The 23,242-nt window shown below is 47.2% G+C and overlaps 1 protein-coding gene and 1 long non-coding RNA gene across 3 annotated transcripts in view; one reads left to right on the top strand and one right to left on the bottom strand.

Moving 5' to 3' along the window:
- Positions 1–23,242, top strand: part of PHC2 (polyhomeotic homolog 2) — a 47,528-nt gene that overhangs the window by 1,102 nt on the left and 23,184 nt on the right. Inside the window, exons 2-8 of one of the 2 annotated variants that reach the window (XM_011357910.2) lie at positions 1,823–1,981; positions 3,078–3,155; positions 3,572–3,736; positions 5,346–5,432; positions 6,596–6,908; positions 18,466–18,881; positions 19,150–19,315. In XM_011357910.2, coding sequence (XP_011356212.1) covers positions 1,823–1,981; positions 3,078–3,155; positions 3,572–3,736; positions 5,346–5,432; positions 6,596–6,908; positions 18,466–18,881; positions 19,150–19,315 — 1,384 coding nt within the window. Of the gene's footprint in view, positions 1–1,822; positions 1,982–3,077; positions 3,156–3,571; positions 3,737–5,279; positions 5,433–6,595; positions 6,909–18,465; positions 18,882–19,149; positions 19,316–23,242 lie in introns of both variants that reach the window. The other variant, XM_011357908.2, reaches the window with a different exon arrangement.
- The window catches only part of LOC111738204, an 82,791-nt gene that overhangs the window by 58,920 nt on the left and 629 nt on the right, over positions 1–23,242 (bottom strand). The window lies entirely within an intron of this gene.

Raw genomic sequence — 23,242 nt, 5'->3', positions numbered from 1 at the left:
TGAAGGGGCCTGAAAAATCTAGTTAAAGAAGGCACCATCGAATACTCTGGAATCTCCCCTCTCCCAGTTAACTCTGCCTCACACTTAAATGAAACCCTGTTTTTTGCACCCATCCATGCCACCCACAGCCCCTACCCAGCCTCTGGCCACTTTGTACATGAATATTTTAGCTCTAGTTTCTAGCATCTGACATTAGAATGTATGGTCCTTCTGCCTGTCATCACAAATTTAAGCGAAAAGGATTTGGGGCTTCTGTTCTGGCAGATGACATGACCCACGGTTGTGTTCTACGCCGAAGCTAATTCTTCACTGACATCCTCTGGTGAGGAAGAGTTGCAGTATCTCTTCTGCTTCTGGGACTGCTGGGAGGTTCTCTTAGGAGTCTAAGTAAATCGAGAGGCTTAGGTGAAGGGAATAAGAAGAAAGGATTCTGGGGAGAACAAGAATAAAAAGAACCAAGTTCATGTAAAACCGGGACCCTCAGAGGGAAAAGTACATTGAAGGAAGGATGTCAAAGCATTGGGATGGGGCGGGGGTATCTGGAGAGACCCCAGGGCCCATGCAGTATCTGTGAATCAGCCTGTTTTCACAGAACCTCAAATCTGAGCCCAACGGTTTTATCCTAGAGCCACCAGCCCTAGAAACCACAATGAGCAGAGAGATCCAGACTGGAGGCTCCCTGGCCCAGGGTCAGGAGCAGCCCCGTGGCCAGAGATTCAGGGGAGCTGAGGGCAAGAAGTAGGCCAAAGCCCGGCTGGGGCTCCTGTAGGGCATAAAGTTGGGAAGAGATGGCAGGAGGGTGACCAAGGAGAAGAAAGAGAAGAAATTTCTCCGGGGCTCACAAGAAGAAGACAGGATCTCAGGGCTGGGGAAAGGCATTCACTTTTCTTTGTTCCTGAGGGTGGGGGTGAGGCTTGAGATTGAAGAGTGGAAGGGGATCAAAGAGCCTATTGTTGCTTCCTAGAGAGTGTGGCCAAGCCAGTCCCATTAAGAAAGAGGAAATGGCAGTAAGGCCAGGGCGTAGGAGATGGTGGCTCAAAAGAGGGAGCAATGAAGAGAGGGAGGGAAAAAATAAGAGAGAAACACATCATCCCTGCGGCATTGGCCTGCTCTGCAAGGGCAACGGGGCCTTTTTCAAAGGGACTTTGAGGACTTTCCAGGCAGCTAGGGGCAGACCCTGAGAAGCCGCCCAAGTCTGCCCAGAGGCCCCAGCGGGAGGGTGTTGCCCTTGGGTAAGTGTTAGTTTGGCTGTTGTGTTGCTAAAGCCGATGTGTTGCTAGGCCCCCTCTGCATTGTCTCTTTCTTCCCACCCCTTTCCTTCTCTGCCTTGTTGAACTTTGGTTCCCTCTGTCATCACCTTCCCCTGTGTTCCAGTCACCCTCATCTCAGGCTGAAGAATGGTAGAGAAGGGGAGTGTTACTGGCATGGGACGCAGTGTCCCTGGAGGCTAAAAGACTTCTGCCTCCCTGAGCCTCCCCACAGCCCTGAGGGTGGATCAGAGCAGTGCTGGGGCTGCCTTGACTTTCCCCACAGGGACAGCTGACACAGGGGCGGACGGTACTAGGGAAGAACAGAGGAGCATGTGCGCTGAAGAGATGCAAAATAAACAAGGCAGAAATGCATACAGCTTTGCACACTGTTGCTTCCCCACCTCCCTGAGAGTGGCCATGGGTTGTGGTGGCGGTCACAGACCTGGTGTCCTTTCCTGAGCAGTTGAGGAGGGATGGGGTTGAAAGGCATTTTTGCAGAAGCAATGGGTCTGCAGCAGGTGAGCCGTTTGGCCCGTCGATAGCACTGGCTCTTGCCCTCTCCCCACCCTCAGGTGATCCAGCAGGCCCTGCACAGGCAGCCCAGCACGGCAGCCCAGTACCTGCAGCAGATGTACGCGGCACAGCAGCAGCACCTCATGCTGCAGACGGCGGCACTTCAGCAGCAGCACCTCGGCAGCGCCCAGCTCCAGAGCCTGGCGGCTGTGCAGCAGGTAAGAACTCCAGGAGCGCCGCTGGTGCCACCCAGAGCCGTAGTCATTGCAAAGTAAGAGGGGAAGAAGCAGGCCTTGCACAAGTGCACCCCATGCATCCTCTCACTGGATCCTCACAGAACCCTGTGAAGTAGGTATGATTGCCTTCGGCAGCCTTTGGCAGGTGAGGAAAGAGGCTCTGGGAGGTTAAGCACCTTGCCCAAGGTCACACAGCTCACGAATGGAGCAGCTGGAACTCTTAGCCCGCCCAGCCCAAGGAAAGAAGGCTGGGACAGGCCTTCCTCACCACATCGCCACACCACAGGGATGGGACCGAGGGTCAAGGAGGGGTCCACGAGAGAAGACCATTGCCCATTCAGTTTGCCTGTCTATTCTTAGTGGCTGAGAAAAACTCATCATTCATTCATTCATTCAACAAAATTTTTTATGCACCTACAGTATGCCAAAGTTCATGTCAGACACTGAACGAGAATACCATGGACCCTGAATTCTTGAAGCTTATAGTGGGAAGACAGCCAGTAAACGGAAACCCAAATAGACAAGGCAACAAAATATCTAAATGTCTTAGTTGTGATAAGCTCTGTGAGGGAGAAGAGTGGAGTGCTGTGACTTATAACAAGGATGACTTAGATTGGGTGGCCAGGGAAGGCGTCTCTGCTGGAGTAACATCGACACTGACACATGAAGGATGAGGCGAAGCTGGCCAAGGGGAGGACAGCAGGCTGGACGTCTCAGACATTACGTGCAGAGCTCTCTGCACAGGGACCAGAGAGCCGGATATGACAGAGTGGGGTGGAGCCGAGGGCTGAAGAGAGCTGGAAACCTTGGGAACAACCATAGCTGACAGTTTGAGTACTTAAACGTACATGCTTGGCCTTGTGTCATCCTTTCAGCAACAGTGTCTACAAGATAGACACTGTTATTATCTCTACTTCATGAAAGAGGAAACTGAGGCACTTGCTTGAGGTCACACGGATGGGACAGAATGGAGGTTTGACTCCTTTCCACCACCCTGTAGCACTTCCTTGGAAGGTGAGAGCCTGGAGCATCATTGGAGGGACCCGGGACACTAGTGATTAGAACTGTTCTTTTATAGGCAAGCCTGGTGGCCAACAGACAAGGAGGCACTTCAAGCAGCAGTGTGTCCGCACAGGCCCCAGCCCAGTCATCCTCGGTGAGTAGGATGGAGAGCAACAGGTAGAGCCCGCAGCTCTGAGACCAGCTCCTTCCTCCTTGTCCAAAATGCTTGCAGGCTCCCAGACCCAATTATGGTGAATCCTTAACCATGTAGAATCATGGCTGGATTCTATTGCTCTTTCCAGAAAAAAAGGGTTTGCCTTTTCCTAACCCTTACTTTAATAACTCCCTGTCATCTTCCCAATGTTAGGGCTCTCTGTTCATAGCTTAGTTCTCTGCCCATTAAATCCTCCCTGCACAGAAGATCCAGGGCCCAAGGACCAGAGCTGGTCCTAAAGAAGGTTGAATCCACCGAGGGACAGAAGAGAGGGAGAGAAAGAAATGGATGGGGGTGGGGCACAAAGTTAACCAGCAGAACCTCCTATTTCCTACTGCTTGTGTCTCTCTCATCAGATAAATCTGGCAGCCTCCCCAGCAGCAGCCCAGCTCATCAACCGGGCTCAGAGTGTCAACTCAGCAACAGCCTCGGGCATCGCCCAGCAGGCTGTGCTCCTAGGCAACACATCTTCTCCAGCCCTGACTGCAAGCCAAGCACAGATGTATCTGAGGGCACAGATGGTGAGTACCCAACCTGGGCCATGGCTCAGGTGGGCCAGTGGGGAACAGGCAGAGAAGTCGGGAGCTGGAAGATTAGAGAAGGTTCGGGGATTAGTGAAGGGTGAGGAAGAAGCACTGGGGAACAATTGGCGAGAGATAAGGGTGGAATAAAGAATGGGGGTGGCCTGGAAGGCTGAGTGGGAGCTTTGGTATAGACTCACTCACTCAAGGACAGGAGGGCTTCCAAGCTGAAATAAAGTTACCCTTGATGCCTCCTTTCCTTCCCCTCCTAGAGTAAAACAAAATTGTCGTCTTATCAGAATCCACTCCTTAAAATTAATTAGGGTTGAAAACGCAGGAGTCCATTCCCAAATGGTCAGTACACTCAGCCACGTAAGATAAGCAAGTGCATGAACATCCATGTACTCTAACTAGCAGCATGCTCCCCAGGAGGCATAAAATCTAGCTCTACACTGGGCTCAGATCGCTGTGAGTCCAGTCTCATTTCTCCCATTCTAAAGATTTCTCCCTTGAGCTCCTTGACACACTATCCTGAAGACAACCCCTCCCTTTGCTCCTGTGGCCAGAAGTTGACACTAGGAGCTTTCTGGTCTTGCTCCAGGCACTTCTGTTCTGAATCTGACTTCATCGTTTAAGGTGCAGCTCAATTCCCAGGGACTTGCTTCTGAGACACACAGTATGGAGTAGACTTCCACTTCTCTAGTGAACCAGACAGCCACATTGCAACACCACCCTCACTTGCCTTTGTCTTCAGTGTTCTCACTCCCTCGTCCTACTCAACTACCCCAACTGGAGTCTCAAAGTCTATCTGCCTCCCTCCCCAAAGCAGGGTGCACACGCACAGAGGAGCAGGCGCAGGTACATCACAGGGTTCTGGGGAAAGCACACTGTCAGACTCCAGCATGTCCACAGGGATGCTGAGCTAGACTCGCAAGGGTGGAAGTGTCATGCAGAGGCCATCATGTAGCCTGCACCCCGTGGAAGGAAACACACAAGTACAACTCTAGGCTCTCTGTTCCTACTGCCACTGTTGTCTCTACACACTCACGCACGCATGCAGACACACACGCACACACACATACATGCATGCACACACATGAATCTAAATTTGACTTAAAAATGACCAAATGATCCCTTTTGGAGTTGAGTCCTGTTCTGACCCCAACAGGAGTGGATTAGACCTTGAAAATGGTCCTAGGGCATCTGTCTCACCCCAGGGTCCCTGCTGCCCAGGATGCTGTGGAGAGAGCAGCTACAGGGTATCCTATGAATGTAGGTCCCCTCTAGGATGAGCTCTTCACAGAGGCTTTGCAGTAAACCCCACCTGGGTGCAGCCCAAGAGCAGCTCTCCCCCAGCACCCACTTTGCTACCCAGCTGAGTCAGGATGCCACAAGCCTCTTGAGATTTCCAGGCGAACCCCTCAGACTCCTCCCCTGTCTTGCCTCCCTATTTCCCCATATCTGCTCCCTGGCTAAACTGTTCTGTCCTGTGGCTGAGCCCACATTGGGCAGGTAAAAGGCGCCTCGTTTCCTGTGATTCCAGGCCCAGCCAGGTAACCTGGTGCAGGTAGCTAGGAGCCTAGGCGGCACTGTTCCTTTGTCCCCTCAGCTCATCTTCACGCCCACGGCCACCGTCGCTACTGTGCAGCCTGAGCTCGGCACTGGCTCCCCCGCCCGGCCCCCCACCCCTGCCCAGGTGAGGATTCCATGCTTCTGGGAGGGCAGGGGGGTGGGCACCCCCATAGAGGGGTACTGATACTGGGTATGGGCCCAAGCCCTGGTGGAGCTTTGAATCTTTGGAAAGGCTGGGATCTTCTAGGAAAGCAGATGGGAGACAGGACAGCCCAATGCCCCCAGACTTGCTCCTTCATTCCCAGCTGAGAAGGCCTCAGCCACCCTTGACTCTGTTCCCGCAACGTAAGTCAGGAGTCAGAGAGCAGCATGCTGAGGCCAGCACGACAGCCAGGAATGAATGAATGTGTGGTCATCACTACCGTTGCATCTTACACTCTCCCCAGTGTAACTTCTGCTGCTGTTGTTGCTTTTCAAGTAGAAAATCTTGCTCTGGTTACACACGCTCGCACCTCTAGGAATGAGAGGGAATGGCATGGAAGAGGGAGCAAAGATGAGTCCTGGGTCCCTACCTTCTGCTGGGAGCACACAGATACTGCTGTGGCTGTAAAGATTCTATGGACACCTGGGGAGAGGAACATCCTCCCACTCCCGTCTCCCCACTCCCCAGCTACAGAATGAGGACCACGTGGAGAGCACTTAGCAAGGTTGTCAAGACTTGTCAAATGCAAGTCTGGCACAGCTTCTGTGTGTCCAGCAGAGGGCACCAGGGACCAGGTTGAATAAGCAGGCCCAAATCCTCATAAACCTTATTCTGAGAACATGATAATCCTTTGCCTCAACCTTGCTTGTCAATTAACTTTCACTTTTGCCCTGGCCTTTTCCAGTTGGGGAAGCCCCATGCCCCGCTGTATCTGGGAATTCTTTCTAAGTGGTTTGCATCCCATCCTAATAGTTTGGGGGAAGAGGGGAGGTACCAGAAGGAAGAGAGAGCCTGACCTGCCTGCCTCTCCCCAAGCCTGGGCAGTCTTCCCTTCTCAGAATTCAATTTCTTCTGCTGATGGATCCAATCACTAGCACTATCTTGTCCCCTTTAGAAACTCCACATGCTCCTGGTTTCTCTTTCAGCCCCTAACTCATTCTCTCTTTCTTCCTCTCTGACTTTACAACCCACTATCCTGTTCAGCCATTCCTAGATCCATCCCTAACTCTTTCCTTATCTTAGTTGTTTTGTTGGCATTGCCTCTACCCACATTCTGTGGACTGCTATAGATCCCTCTTTTCCAGGTACAGAACTTGACCCTCCGAACACAGCAGACACCAGCTGCAGCAGCCTCGGGCCCTACCCCCACTCAGCCTGTCCTGCCCAGCTTGGCCCTGAAAACCACACCAGGTGGTAGCCAGCCTCTGCCTACCCCATCACAAGGCAGAAACACTGCTCAGGGTTCCCCTGCAGGTGCCAAGCCTGGCATAACTGACAGTGTGATGGAGCCTCTCAAGAAAGGAGATGGCAACAGCAATGTGCCAGGGAGCTTGGAGGGCCGGGCTGGGCTCAACCGGATGGTGCCCGCTGTGGCTACCCACCCCCTCATTGCACCAGGTAAGGGCTCCAGAAAGAAGGATCCTATCCCAGAAAACTCAGGAGGACTATGGGTCAGGGAAAAATTGCAAACTTTCCTTTTTCCCATGGACATACTAAGATACCAGCCAAGTGTCTCTCTCTCCCATCTTCCAACCTTGGGATGCTCATCAGCTCCTGATTCTGTTTCATGCTTCTAGTCTAGCTTTTAAGAAGAAAGCCACATAAGTTGGAATAAATGAGTCCTTCTTCACAATGGGCACAATGGTGAATCTTGGAGTGTATAGTTATAGCTTTTCACCTCGAGCGAGTGGACATTGGCAGTGGGACTATTTTGAAATTCTCTAAGAGTCAACGAAAAGGCTCGGGGCTGGCCAGAGACGTGTAAGAACCACACAGGGAGATGAGGAAGTGGGCAGTTTATTTTCTCATCATTCAGCAGATATTTGCTGACTACTATTTGCCAGTTCTGGGTAAGCCAAGATAAATAAGACTGGAATCTCGCCCTCCAAGGAAAGCAGAGCCTGGACAGACAAGTACGGTACAACACGATGAGTGCTGTAATATATGGGAGCTCCGAGCACTGTAGAAACACAAGGCACTACCTAGCCTTGGGGAGAGAAGCCAAGAAAGGCTGCTAGTGAGGGGTAACACTTGAGACTATATCTAGCAGATTAGAAATAACTCCAGCAGGTTACTTATGAGGTAAGTTCTCTGAAGGTGCGAATCACTATTCCCTGGGGCCAGACTTCTTTCCCTGCCTGTTCAAATTCTCCCAGCACTGCCTCTTGTATGTCATCTTTAATGAGAAAATCTGCCAAGAGCCCTAGCAGCCTGATTTATCAGTCTAGGGAACAAGACCAAGCTGTTACAGCACAGAAATAAATATAGTGGTGGACCACATGGCTTTGCATTAAAGAGAGAATGATCCTCTTCTTCATCCAGACCATTTTACCATCCAGTCCATTTTTTCTTTCTTGAGAACCTACGATATACTTATTACTAGATTAACCAAGATGGTCAAAATATGATTTCTTACCTAGAGTGTGCAGTCAAAAGGAAGGAGCCAGATATGTAAGCAAATCCATTCAATTTCATAAATCCTATTATAGGAGTATGTACAACGTAAGTGTCAGCACAGAGATGGTCATCTCAGCGCCAGGCAGGATAGGTCAGAGAAGCTGTCCCTCAGAAGAAATGGCACATGAGTCTTGAAGCATGAGTAGTTTACTCAACAGACAAAGTAGGCAAAGGGATTTGAGACAGAGGAGAGTGCGAGTCGAGTGTCATGACAGAGAGCTGGGAAAAATCTGAATTAAAGTCTTTTTTATTTGCCCTTTTGAGGTTTCAAGGACAAAAGGCTGGTCTCTGCCCTCCAGTGGTCACTACAGAGCTGAGGGAGGCACCTCCCGGCAGAGGCCTCACTGCTCTGTGGCTCTAGGTGTCATTGCTTTCTCCAGAGATCAGTCCAGCGTCTTCCTTTCAAGGAAACTGAGGCTCAAAAGGGTAAAGAATGAGATTCTTACAGTAAGTTGATAGCAGCTTGGGCTAGAGCGAGGACCCCAAGTTAGCATTTCTTCTACCTTCTTATTTAACTTATAAACCCGAGAGCAGAACTGGGAACCAATTCCCTGTCTGGCTGAGTCAGATCCTGGTTCTTAATCATCAAGCCACATTTGCTTCTTTCAGTTCTTACAGTAATTTGGGGCTTCCTCGGCCTTTCTTATTCTTGACCCGAAGCTCAAAGAGCCTGACTGGTCTAAGATTGTCCTGGGGTTTACAGAGTCTAGGGGAGGGCTCTCTTCTCTTGAGCCTCATAAAGGTGAACACTGGTGAGTGACAGGCTGAGGTCCCAGATATGGCCTGAGACTAATAGTATGTGGCTATATGCAGAACAGAGACCAGTAGTTCCACAGAACTTTCTATTGAGCAGCTGTGAGCTGCAGACCACAAAGACCCCCTCCCCAGAGATACCAATCAATAGGCTTTGCATTGTTCCTGCTTCCCACTGTCCCCTCCTCTTCTTCCTTTCTTCTCCCACCCCTTCCTCTGGTAAACACTATGGTTCCACTACCACCCCCACCCCCCCCACCCCCGCCCTCGGCCCTCCACACACACCCACCACCTCCCAAATGGAAGGCAGTGGGAAGTTTAGGATGCTGCAGATCCTCTCAGGACCTCTGGGACAAAAAAAAAAAAAAAAAAAAAAAATAGACTGAAATAACCCCTATGACTTGAGGTGGGGCGGCCCAGAGCAGCACCTGCCCTGGGCTCCACAGCTTCCCAGGCAGAGGTGACTCCTGGCCTTCTGCCCAGCCAACCGACTATGAATGAGCTGAACAGTAAGAGCAAGCGTGCATGTGTGTGTGTGGCAGGGATAGGGGGGACCCGCATTTTTTTGTTTGTTATTGGAGCATTTTTTGAGCTGGCTGGCTGGTTGCCCCCAGGGAAAGTAACCAGTGGAGACTCATCGTTGGGGGGGCGGGGGCGGGGGACTACAGCAGAGGGGAATGTGTTCTCCTGGGGGCTGTTTCCTAGAAGAGCAGGCAAATGCTCTAGTCCCAGCTGGGACTGCTCGCACTGACAGCTGTTTGGGGGCAAAACCCCTCCCCCATGGCAAGCTCCCTGCTGTTCTTGCTCCTGTCACCTTGGCAACCAGCTTCTTTAGGCTCTGCAAATAGAAAAGGTCCCTTATGCCCTGAAAAGGGGTGGGTGTGTGGGTGGGGGAGGGGAGTGAGGGGCGGAGAGCAGAGCCTAAGAGGTTGGGCTTCTCTGTGACAAGAGGACTGAACAACGAAGGGCAGAAGAGGGGCAGGCAGCAAGGTCCCATGGGCCCGGCCTCCAGGGAAGCCGAGTCCTAAGGGAGCTGGGCCACAGCTCCCAATAGGAGGCTCGCTTCTTGGAGTCCTCATTCTAGTGGATAAACTCAAGGCCTTGGGTTCACACTCAGGCCCAAAGGTGAGGAGAAAGTTGCTGACCGGGAGGGAGATGCTATGATGAAAGTGAACTGTCTGATCATTGAAAATCCTGGGCCCTTTTCACGCAGTCGTGCTGCAGATGCCAGGTCTTTGTTCTGTCTCCTCATCCGTCCTCAGGTCTCATGGAAGAGAGAGAGTTCTCTGTTGGGGAGGCCTGCCACACAGGCGGCTTTGTTTTATCACAGAGGGGGTTTTGTGTGAGGGAGTAGTGATTTCTGTCTGTGATAGGCAGGACAATGGGATACTTGCCGATTCTAGGAATCTTGGGTACCATATTTCTCTCCCAAAGTAGCCGTCAAACTGGGGCAGACACACTTTTACTTAGAGAATTTAATAAAAAACTAAAACATGCAGGTGGGCCTGTTATCTAGCTGGAATCAAAATTCCTAACAATATTGATGTTTGAATCACGCAACCAGCCATGAAAGTCATTTCAACTATTCGCTGTAGGACCAAATTTAGATTACTAAGAATCTCCTCCTTATATTACAGGGGCGGGGGGATGGGGGGGACAGGATATCAGTAGAGGAGTTTTATATTTTGCTTAACAACATCCCTCACCATTGGTGCGCACATGTGCATGCACGTGTGTGTGTGTGTGTATGTGTGTGTGTGAGAGAGAGAGAGAGAGAATGTGTCAACTGTGATACACAAAGGGCCTTAGAAACGTTGAGCATTCCTATTTTCCTGAAATTCTTCACCCTAGGCTCCTATTATGTATACCACTTCCATGGTTGCTGCCAGCTAATAATAATGACCAGTTAATGAACAACCATATTCCTGGCACTGTACTAAATGCCTTACCTACATATCTCGTTTAATCCTAACAATGATTATTCCATCTCACAAATGAAGAAGATATGACTCAGAAAGAATAATTATCATCCCCAAATAGATTTCCTCTCGTTAATTGTTCATTTCAGCTCAACAGATATTCACTTAGCGCCTATTACATGCCAAGCATAATGCCAACCATACGAGAGTTACAGAGATGAAAAGTTTAAATTCCCACAGGAGCTGTGGAAATTTGAGTTGCACCTTGAAAAATGAATAAGTTTTAAGAACTGAACAGAAGGAGGATTATCTCAGCTAGCACTGGAAAGCACCTACACCCAGAGAGGCCATGTGTGCATGTGACCATCTGTTCACGTAGGTGAGACCTGCTCTTCTTTTTCCCTGCCCCACTATCATTAGCTTGTCAGACAGCCAGAAGACCTTCGGCCCTGTCCCCCTTGTGTTTTACTCCAGCACACTTACCCTACATCAGAGCTTGTCCGTTCTTCCATTTCAGATACCTTCCATTTCAGTCATCTGCAGATGACTTCTCAGCAGGTGTTCCTCCCTGTCCCCATCCCCTCTCCCTATAGATTACCAGCTGTCCATAGGATATTCCCACTTGGATATCATCCCACCTGCATACATATGTTTAAAATTTGGACAATTCGTAAGCAAAACAAAAACGAACCCCAGAAGTCTTCCTCTACAGAAATGTCTCCTTTCTCAGTTCCTGACTGCTGTCATGAGGTAGTCATGTACCCCAAGCTCGTCCTTCTCAGGCTTATTTTGACTTCCTTTTCCTTCACTGAGGAGGCAGAGTGTTATAATGGGAAAAGCACAGGCTTTGATGTTGCCTGGTTTCAGACCCCAGCCTTTTCACTTACAAGTTTTATGACCACTGTCAAGTTACTTAATCTCTGTAAACATCAATTTCTTCATGTATAAAACAAAGATGATTTACCACAGGCTGTAAAGATGAATGAGATGGCCTGCAAAGGTGACCAGCACAGAGTGGGCTCAACGACAAAGGCTCAACTGATTGCCAGGACGTCCTGCTCACAGCTGCTAGAATCATCTTCCTCAGAGACATTATTTCTTTCTTGTTTAGAAACCCTTCATTGTGTCCTTATTTCCTACTTTGTCAGTCACAATGCCTAGTCTATAGGAGGGACTCAATAACTAGCACATTAATGGCTTCTGATAGACAGACCCTGACTCAGTGGGGGCTTTCGAGACGCTCCCCACATTGCCCATTGAACCACTCTAATTGCCCATGGCTTCTTCACACAGATCCTCTCCCTTCTGTCCCCTATTCCCACCCCTTTGTGACTTACTTCACCTGTCACATATCTTTTACCTCCCACCTTCTGGCATAATACTCCCTTTCATTGTCCATCCTTCCGAGATTACTTCTGAAGTTCTCAACAGCTTCCAACTAATCCTCCAAGGCTTGCCATTTTCATTGGTGCTTACAGACTTTTGTTATTCACTCCCCAGCAGCATTTTTTGAGCATTTGTTATTTGCAAGGCATCGTGCCTCATCTGTCAAATGCAGTCAATTTTCCCTTAACCTACTGCATTGTAGAAGTCACTTGGAAACTACCCTCAGTTCTTGTTTGTAAAATGAGAACACTGCCTATTTGCCTCAGAGGCTTATTGTAAGGAATACCCGAGATTCCATTTATAAAATGCTTTGAGTTCAAAGCAACGTTATAAATAACAGGTAGCATTTTAAGAATAGCTACCATTTATTGAGCATCTACTAGGTATAAACAAAGGCAGTGAACTGCTCTATGGTTTAAACATAATATTCCATTTGTTACTGACAAATACTCTATGTAGTGTGTATCACCATTTACAGAACAGGAAATCGGGATTCAGAGAGGTTGAGCAATTTGTCTAAGCCTGCACAGTCTATAGGTGGCAGAACCAAGATTCAAACCAGATCTGTCTAACTCTAAAACCCATGTCTTTATCTGTTTATGCTGTGCTATCATCCCTCTGCCAAGGAGGTAGTTTCTTTTTTAATGCTCCAGGCTGCCTAAAAAGGAATCTTGCTCACAGAATGTAACTGGTAACTTTGCCAGCTGGCTGCAGAGCAGGAATAAAGACATGGAAGCATAGGGTAGACCACTGTAGAGTGCCCTGCAGTTGGCACCCTATTTTTATAATCTCGTTTCCTCTTACAGGGAAACTTCCCTTTGCTCTACTTCCCCTCTCGTATTTCTCCTAATCCGCAGCCCAGAAGGACTGCATCATGGAAAATTTACATGGCTGTTGCTTTCGGTTTTTCTAAAAGGAGCTTCCTTGTCTATGGGTATTGAACTTTGACCTCTAGAGCCAACCTCAATCTCAGTTATTCCCTCAGGCTTGATCACAGGAGACATCCTTGGAGATGAGGACAGCCTCCTGAGGGTACCCAGCATCATTTAGACCAATCTAAAATTGCCTCCTCTTCTGGCTCCTCTCCCATGGACACCCTGCGTTCGGCTCTACGGGATGCTCTGTAGGTTCTTGAATGCACCATGGCATTTTATACCTCCAGGTCTTCCCACACATACTGTTCCTTTTATCATCTTCCTAACTCTGAATCGTGCTAAACACTTCCTCTGGGATGTCTTCACAGCTCTCCTTCCCAAGCTGAATCCACTTTTCTGTGTTCTCAGTATTCCGTGCTTATCTCCTATCATAATATTTACCAAATTATGTTGAGAGAATCTGTTTACCAGCTGTCTCTTTTACCAAACCGTAACCTATTCTAGGGACCATGTTTTAGCCAATACCAAACAAAGTACTTGATCTGTAGTGGGTCCTTAGTAATATTTGTTGAGTGAATGAATGGTTGAAAGTATCGCTTTGCTTAATTTTCTAAACCTTGAAGAGTAGTGGATACTAAAAAGTCAAGCCATTCCTCCCTCACAGGCATCCTCCCCTTACCCATATTGCGGTAGCTTCAATTATTGAGGACTCCTAGAAAAGTAAGTATAGACACAAGCCTGCAACCTGTGACTGGGACGGAGTAGGATGCTTGCAGCTCCCATATACTTGGGGACAATAGTCCCAGCATTTCTGGGACATGAGCTGTTTCCTGCATACTTGAGCCGTTTCCTTCATTATTGATAAGTCGTCAGTGGATGCAGTGAAGGGGGTGTGTTAGTAATCCTTAATCCTCTTGTTGCCAACATCCAGCAGGTTGGGGAGCAGTGAACTGGCCTGATTCTAAGGAGGCTGTTCAAGTCTAGAGCATAGACCATTGCCTGGAGTCTCTCCTTTTAGCTGGATCCTAATTCCTACAGGAGGCCTGCCCCTCCCCCTCTCCATAACAGAAAAGGCTGATGAGGCCTTTCGAAGCTGTGGTTAAGATCCCATGGAACCAACCCTTTGTTCCTTAGCAGTCATGAACTTTCCAGCAGCAGGGGCATGAGGGAGCCAAAATGGGTACAAGGGAGAAATGAAGCTATTAGATCTTAGGAAAAAAATAATACGAAAGATCCAAAGAGATTTTTGCGCATTAATATTGTATAAACTGGTATGCCTCATGCCAGCTGTAGGGAAGAGTGACGTGGCCACCGCTGGTATCATGGCGAAATGGGAAATACCCTACTTCACCACCCTTAACTGAGCTGGGAGGACCGGGAGGGCTGGTAGCGGGAGAAGAACTCAGTGATCTTACCACGATCAGCTGCAGATGTTTGCTGAGCATCTACAAACATGTCGAGCATTATGTTGGACAATGTTGAAAGTGAAAGAAACGTACAAACCTTCCCGTTAAAGCACATATTTTAATTAAAAAACTAAAATACATAAGACATGTCTTTGACTCAAAAGCCATTTAGTCTACTTGGATAGATGGGTAATAAACACACAAAAGAATGAAGGTGTTCCCGTTTAATTCAGTCTAAGACACCACCAATTGTGAGATGCACTTTTATTTTTTTTAACTCTAAGAAAGAAAAGCATTGCCAGTTGAACCAACATCATCAACTGTATGTGCATCCTAGTTCAGAAGATGTTAAAATGGGTGGCAGAAGAATCAATTTTTAAGAATCAATGAAATACATATACAAGATAGTACATATTAAATCACAAAGGAATCGAACAAACAAAATAAACTTTCAGGAATTCTGAGGGAAAACCCATAACTCAGAGCTAAGGCAAAAAGGGAGAAAACAGGAGCTAAGCCTGGGCCAAAGGGGCTTATGCCTGAGATTGCTGGAGTGGAAGGAGGGCACTCCAGGAAACGGAAGCACTGAAATCAAGGCCAAAAGGCACAAGGGGATGTGATGATGTCTCATTGACGATGAGCAGAGCTGTTAGGGTGGCCGAAGGTTAGTGCAAGAAGGCAGTGAGCTGAGGTTGGACAGGAGGAAGATCTTGAATAAACCAGGATACTGATAAAACAAAAATGGTCTGCGGGGCTACACCCATCTCATACGTGTTCCAGGTCTGGAGAGAACACGTTTTGTGGGACAAGCAAAATGAAGTGCCACCATGTTGTCATTCGCTCATTCACTCATTCAGCAATAGACTGAGCATCTACTAAATTCAAGCTACTTTGGACGAAACAAACGAATCACATCGATTATGCCTATTAAAGGAGATAAGCTGTTTACTGAAATGACTCTGAGATCAGTATCATTATTAACCCCATTTTAAAGATGATGACACAGAGGTACAGAGAGGTCAAGTAACGTGCCCAGTGTCCCACTGCTGGTCAGTGGCAGAGCTAGGATTCAAATGCAAGCATTTTGCTCCTAGACGCCACACTGCTCTAAACACTGCATCTCTGAGGGCAGTGCAAAGCAGACAGATCTCTGAGCAGCTCAGAGAAAGGTCAGGGGAAGGATGATGAAGATTTAATTTGTGGCATTTTAGACAGTATGAGACATGGCATAAACTTTGTACAGGGGACAATGAACAGTAAAGATTGCTCGGATCAAAGAAATAATAAAAATTAAAAGGTTAGTTTGTGTTAGTGCAAGAAGGCAGTGAGCTGAGCTTGGACAGGAGGAAGGTCTTGAATAAACTAGGATACTGATAAAACAAAAATGGTCTGCTATCTTTTATAATTTGTGTTATAAAAGATCTTGAATGCCAGGGGCTTCAGACAGCCGCAGACAAAGGAGAGCCCCTGATGGCTTTTAATCAGGGATCAGATCTGTGCACTAGGAAGATTAATTTGCAATCATCCATAAGGTGGATTGTAGAGGGAAGAAGCTGAATCAGAAAGACTCATTAGAAGGTTATTGCAATATTTTAAATAAAAGGACTTTGACCCAGGATAACACTGCAGTTAAATCATGGTATTTGCTTTTTATTAACCCCAAAAGATTAAAGATGTATATTCCACCAAAATACCTTGGGTCTTTGACCTATGAACTTATTTAAGCCTTCATTAGCTTTGTTTCTCGCCTTGGCATATACTAGCATTATTTATTCTAAAACAATTGCCTTCGGTTTTCTGTGAGCAGCGCAGAGTTTGAGAGAGAGTGGGATAGGTGGGGAGGCCCAGGGATAGAGGACCAAAAGGCCAGCATGCCTCTCGCAAACTCAGTAAGCAAACGTGTATCGATCCTAACTATACTCTCTGCTCTATAGATCTAGAACGTATTCCTCTCTCACCTTCTTTTTTCCACCTTGTAAATCCTGAATTTTAAACTGTTTTCCTATGATAGTCACCCCCATCAAATTTTAAAGCCGGAGGGACTTGTGCGATCACCTAGCCCAAATCTCTTGTTTCACAGATAAAACTCTGAAGCCCTCAGAAGGAAAGGGACCTGTCTCAGGCCACAGGGCCAGCGAATAGTGGGACATGCCTCTTAGCTTCTCTAACTTGCACCATTTTCAGCTCTCGCCTCCGGTGGGCAGTCCCTAGAGCAACACTGTTCCCAAGCCAAGAATTCATGATTTTGTAATAAGGGAGAAAAAGTTTCACTTGGGGTTTCAGAAAGGATGCCAGTCATCCCGTAGATCTTTTTGGCTGTCAGAGCCTAACAGGGCACAGCATGGCATCTGCAGTATCTCTCAGGTGCCTTATCAACAGTTGTCTTAAAAATTCCTGATTGTTAAGTTTGCCTGATTAACAATCTTTGCCTGATTATTAAGTTTTGAGATATTTACTGTAGAATTAGGAGACCAGGCTTAAGTTGGGGTCAAGGGCAATTCATAATCACTAGATGCCTGCTAGCAACTTCTATTTGGACGTTCCACCTTCACCTTGAGCCCAACACAATTGTCTCGAAACCTCATCACCATTTGAGTCTCTGTCTTCCATCACTGACTGGCATACAGACCGTAGACTGTGGCCCATCCATATTCCCTCGTTCTCTGCCTACAACAGTCAGTCACCGTGCACTTCGTTTTCCCTTAACACCTCCTGTTTCTGTCCTTTCCTTTCCATTCCTATTGGTGTTCTGCTTGGAAGTCTGTGTCGGGCTCTAATGAGATCATTGGAAACGTACATGTAAACAGACAACTCAAGAAAGAAGGTACCTCCCCTAACTCAGTTTGAAATCTGCTTACTTTGCACCTGTAAGCGTCACAGGATCCTTTTAAACTGTTAGCTCAGGACCCAGAATTTGCCTTCATCCTCTTCGGTTGTAAAAATCCATTTGTGAGCTTCCTTGGCTCTCTGTGTTTCTCTCTGCTGCCTCTCCAGCTGTGGGAGTCTGTGCAGGGCCATTTTTAGGCAGGACAAATTTAGCTGAGCCACCCTCATGCTAAGGAGGCCTGGATGCCACTAGACAGAGTAAGTGACGTGAGGACAATCAATCTCTTGAGCTGAATTTCCTGAATCCCTACTGTATACAAGTCATGAGCTAGAAGCTGAAGGGATTACTAAAAAGTATAAGAATCTTCACCTCAAAGAGTCAGTCTGATTAAAATGGAAGAAGAAAAGACTAGCAGAAAATGGCAACAAATAAATTCCGCTCGAGGACAATAAGTTTAAGTACTTAGCGCCCATCTAAAGTCAGGCACAATGAGAGATTCTGGATAAGGAGACATGTGATAGCATTTGACCACAAGGGGTTCACAATCCAGAAAGGAAGACAGCTGGGAAATAACCATAGGCAACTATGATACGTGTTATTATGGTAAAGGTATGCCCAGAATACTTTGAGAACCCAAACCAGGACTGAAATAATAATTTTAGTCATAATGAGAAATGATTGAACATGACTGTCAGGCACTGTGCTTATGCACATTATGTCATTTTCTTATATCATCCTGACAACAACTTTCTGGGCAGAAACTTTTTTTACTTCCAATTTTTAGACAGTGAAGTCAAGGGCCAGAAAGGTTAAGCACATACCCCCAGATCCCACAGTATGTAACAGAAAGAACTGGTAGTCCAGCCTTGGCCTGCCTCCTGCCAGAGTCTGAGGATCACAGTGTGTAAGTGGCACTTCCTGGAGGAGGCAAGCCTGAGCAGGCCCAGAGGGTGAATAAGGACTAGCCAGAAAGAGCTGGGTGGGGTGATGGGAGGCTGCACGTATTGCAGGCATGAAGAAAAGCGAGTGAAGGGCATGGAGGAGAGAGATAACATGGCACACATCAAAGAAGGCTTCACAGAGGTGAGTTTTGCACTGGGCTTTGAGGCATGACCAAGGGTCCAGTGTTTCAGCATAAGAAGAAAGCAAGAAAATGGAGAGAAAAAGTTGTGCCATGACAATGACCAGGCTGGGCTCTAAGTGAAAGATGAAAGCAAGAGACACTAAGTTTGGGAAGCCTTCTTTACATGGATGTGGGAAGGGGCACAGTTGGGAGACATAGCAGAAGATGAGGTCAAGCCATGCCACCTAACCTGGTCTTTCTCCCTTCAGCCTATGCTCAGCTACAGCCACAACAGCTGCTCTCACAGCCATCGTCAAAGCACCTGCAGCCCCAGTTTGTGATCCAACAGCAGCAACAGCAACCCCCGCAGCAGCAGCAGCCCCAGCAGTCACGGCCCACACTCCAGGCCCAGCCCCACCCCCAGCTCACTTCGGTCCCTCCGAGCTTGGCCCTACAGCCCAGCCCTGAAGCCCATGCCATGCCGCTTGGACCAGTCACATCCACACTGCCTCTCCAATGTCCCACTGCCAACCTGCACAAGCCTGGAAGCACTCAGCACTGTCATCCTCCCACACCCAACGCTGGGCCTCACAATGGATACCCCGAGGGCCTGTCCCACGCCCCGCCACGCAGGTTCCAGCACACCTCAGCCGTCATCTTACAACTACAGCCTGCTTCACCAGTGGTGAGTAAGATAATCCCGAGGTTGAGGGGACAAATGGGAGAGTACACAACTTAGGCAATCCCATAGCTCCCGTTTGGATGTGTTTCTAGGTGGGCTGAGTGGTGAAGTCCTCTCTGGGTATTTCAAGAAAGAAAAGGGGCCTCTCTAATTTGGGGCTGGCTGAATCTTAATGTCCTTGCCTTCTACCCAAGCTCCACGGAAACAAGGGACATGTCCAGAATGTAAAGGCAATTCATGAGAAGATCATCTCTGTCCTGTCCCTTCACAGCCCCAGCAGTGCACCCCAGATGACTGGAAGGAAGTAGTATCTGGGGAGAAGAGTGTGCCTGAGACTCGATCTTGCCCATCACCACATCAGCAAGCCATCATCACTGCCATGCCTGGTGGCCTGATTGTACCCAAGAGCCCTAACAACCAGCAGTCCCCAGCTCACGGTATGAAGTGTAGAGGGGCCCTTGGGAGAGGGGGAGAGCTGGCCTTCCTTGCCATCCCCTGGCACATTTCACTTGGACATCTAGGAACGGAGGGGAAACTATTGAAAGCCCAAAGAGGCAATAAGGAAGCCGGGTAGGTGGAACCAGGGGTGGGGGTAGAGAAGATGAATCAAGGATAAAGAAAGGAGACCCAGGGTGGTATAAAGGTCAAAGGGTAGAGAAAGACTCTGACTAGATGTCATCGTTGTCAGGCATATCTGCATACCCATATGCAGAGGTGAGAGTTCAGGCAGGTATCCAGTCATCTCAGTTCTCTGCTTCATTTGGTATGAGAAGGAGTTCTTGAAATTGGAAATATGACAAGGTGGCTGCATAGCTCAAAGATAAGGGGAATGCCTAGAGGGAGCTAAAAGGGGATTCAGAATGAGTTCTGCTCATGGAAAGCATCTCTGAAGGAACAATACTCAGCTCTGGGATCCCCATCTGTCTGTCTGTCAGTGCCCAGTGACAAGTAGACTTTTCCACAACCTGGGTTTCAGGAGACTCTGCTGGATCCCTCTACCCTGATGGGAGAGTCACAGCAGTACCTCTTCCTTTGCAGCAATCCATTTGCCTTCCTTCCCCTCCCTGCCAAGGTGCACAGCAATCTTGGCCCAGATCTCAGTGACATTCTGAGCCATGGGCTGCCTACAACTCAGGGAGGCAGTTCCAGTCATTGGACTGTGTGTTCAGGTGGGTGTGGGGAGAGCCAAGATAAAAAGAGTTTAGAAACTAAAGGAGAAATGAGACGAAATTACTTTAGGGCAGAGAAGCAGGAGAGGTTATAAATGTTCTATAATGAATGGAAGACAGGATCAAGGAAAAGGAAAACAAAAGAATATGGAGAAAGAACATTAGAAAAATTGAAAGACAGAAAGGAGGTAATCGGTTCTCTTGGCACACATGCAAGATAAGGGGGTCGCCATTTTGAAAAGCAGCCCATTCCATTGTGAAATTGCTTTAATTATCAGACAGTCACACTTCACATTAAGCCCAAATTTGCTCTCTTGGAACTTCTACCACTGGTTGTGATTCTGTCTTGTGAATTTTAACAGCGTCCATGTCTTACAGTGTTTGTAGACAGTTATGTCTGTTTCTGAGAGAGAGAGAGAGAGAGAGAATGCGCGCGCGTGCAAGCGAGCGAGCGAATTTCCAGGCTAAATATCTATGAGTTTTTTCATTTTTACCTATCACATGTTAGGACTTCCCATTTCCACCATTCTGGTCATTCTTATCTAAGCACATTCCACTGTTTCATTAATTCTCTTAAAGTGTGATCTGCAAAATTAAGCACATTAATTCCAAATATAAAAAGCCACTATTCACCATCGGTGGGCACCTGGACCTAGCTAGCTTTATAAGCCCTTCAAGGGACAGGACTGTTTCCAAGGTCTGCATGGTATGGTAGGGAGGAAGAAAAATTTGTTGAATACCTACTATGTGCCAAATACTGTTCTAAGTTTTCCCTTACTCACTTATGATAATAACCCTGAGAGAAGATTATTATTGTCCCCATTATTCAGAGGAGGAAACAAAAAGCTTGAAGAGGCTCCAGGTCACATAGCTATGAAAGGGCAGCACCATGACTCTGACTCAAGTGTAACTCCCTTACCTTCCTTCATCAGGACATTGTACTCATAGGCCCACATCTTGTGAATTTAGCCCATAGTTCCAGCTTAATGAGAAAATGGTAATGGTTAATAGTTAACATTTATCGAGCCCTCTCTGCTAGGCTTTACATGTATTTCCTCATTTAATCCTGACAGTAATCCTCTGAAGTAGGAATCATTTTAAAGATAAGAAAACTGAGGCACAGAAAGACTACGTGGTGGGGCAGGAATGTTTCATATCTGAATTTTGTTACTCATTATACTAACTCCTCTGCTTAACTTTGCCATTTGTGTATTATATAGCATGTTTTCTTTGTCTTTAACCAATTTGCTGATAGAAATATTGAATGTGACTCGGCTGAGGACACATGCCCTGTCTACAGGTTGGTGATTCTTTGTTCAAGTATTTGTTATCCAACAACCCCTAAATGAAATAACATTAGCTTACCTTTCTCCATCTTGTCTATAAAGCTCTCAAAAATCTCTTTCTGAAATCTATTCAAGATGATATACACATATCAAGCATTCTGCTCCTGAGGTACTATTTCATGAGAGAAGTAAGCTTTGCACAGTAGGAACAGTCGTCAACCACTGAAGATTTAACAGTATATCCATTCTGTAGGTGTCTTAGATGCCTGTTCCATGCAAAGCATTGTGGGATGGGAGGTAATATATAGAGAAATAAGATCTGTACCCTACCTTCAGGGAGCTTAAGGTCTGTTGGGACAGATGAGAAATGCACAGACAAGAAAAAGTACAATAAAAACTAAAATGTGATAAATGCCATAGAAGGATTATAGGTAGGTGATATAAGATGGAAAGTTACTACCGAGTAGAGATTATCAGGATAGACTGCAGAGAGGAAATGGCGTTGTTCTAGAGCAGGGGTTGGCAATCTATACCCCAAGGGCCAAATTCATTACATCACCTGTTTTAATACAGCCCACAAGTTATTAATGGTTTTCACATTTTAAGATGTTTAAGAATCAAAAGAATAGTATTTCATGATACACGAAATTATATGAAATCCAAATTTCAGTGCCCATAAATGCCTTTTATTGGAACACAGCCACACTTATTCATGTATGTATTGTCTGTGGTTGCTTTGCTGCTACACCAGCAGAGCTGAGTAGTTGCAACAGAGACCATATGGCCTGCAAAGTCTAAAATATTTACTATTTGGTCCTTTGCAGAAGTTCATCAACCACTGTTCTTGAGTCTAGATCCCAAAAGATAAGTAGGACCTAGCCATGCAGAGTTAGGGAAAAAGGCATTCCAGGAGAGAGCAGTGGAAGTAAAAAGGTAGGTAAGCAGGAAAGTGTGGACATAGAAATTGAGTAGTTGATCCCGTGTTACCTTCGTTTATAAAACAAAATATAAGTGTAAAAAATGCAAAGGCAGAAAGGGGAAGTGTGAATATTAATGAAAGAATATTAATGTGAATATTAATGAAAGAAGGCTTTAAAAATCTGAAAAATATTGGAGGGTAAAGAAAGGGAATAGAGAAGAGAAAGGGGGTGAAGTAAGCAATCAAGGACTATAAAATAAGTGTAAAACGTAGAAACAAAAAAAAGGGATGAGGGAGGCCTGAAGGAAAAAAAGCAGGGATGAGGAGGAGGCCAAATGCTAAAAAAGGCAAGAAAATAGGAAAATGTTCGGAATACAGAGAAATCAAGCATGGAGAGATTCCCGTTGTGTACTCAGCACAAGCGGGAGTGAGAGTGAGACTTTTAAGTCACCTAGGACTTTTGTATTCCCCACATCTCCTAGTATATCTACGGAATGAATGTGCTTCGCCACAATTCAGTTTAAACTAGTGTGGTTTAGGAAGAGCTACATTTATTGGGCTCCAACCGTGTGCCAGGCACTGCCGGCAAAAATGTCCTCAGCTAACCGCCCCTCCCACCCCCCCACGCCCCGCAGTAAGCCTAAAGAGGAAGCATTATTCCCGTTTATAGAGGTGTAGCTGAATCACTTTGGTCATTACTTAACCTCTCTGATCCTCAGTTCCCAGTGGAGAGGATGACTACTTGAAGGGTTCTTGTGAACGCTGAGTGCGTGTGCGTAGGCGGCTTGACACATATTAAGCACTCAATTACTGGTAGTCGTTATTATTATTGCCTCGGAATTGGTCGAAGCGAGAGTCCCAGCCCTCCAAACCACTGCGGACTTTTGACGGGGTAAGGGCAGACGTCTTCGTGGCGTCGCGCTCGCCTCCCCAAACCTAAACCTGACGTCCCTAACACGCCGCAGGCCTAGCTGCACCGCCCCGAGGGCG

Source organism: Pteropus vampyrus, unplaced genomic scaffold (genome assembly GCF_000151845.1).
Source record: "Pteropus vampyrus isolate Shadow unplaced genomic scaffold, Pvam_2.0 Scaffold36, whole genome shotgun sequence".
Classification (NCBI taxonomy): domain Eukaryota; kingdom Metazoa; phylum Chordata; class Mammalia; order Chiroptera; family Pteropodidae; genus Pteropus; species Pteropus vampyrus.
The sequence above is the reverse complement of the archived record's forward strand: the minus strand, read 5'-3'. Positions and strand labels throughout refer to the sequence as shown.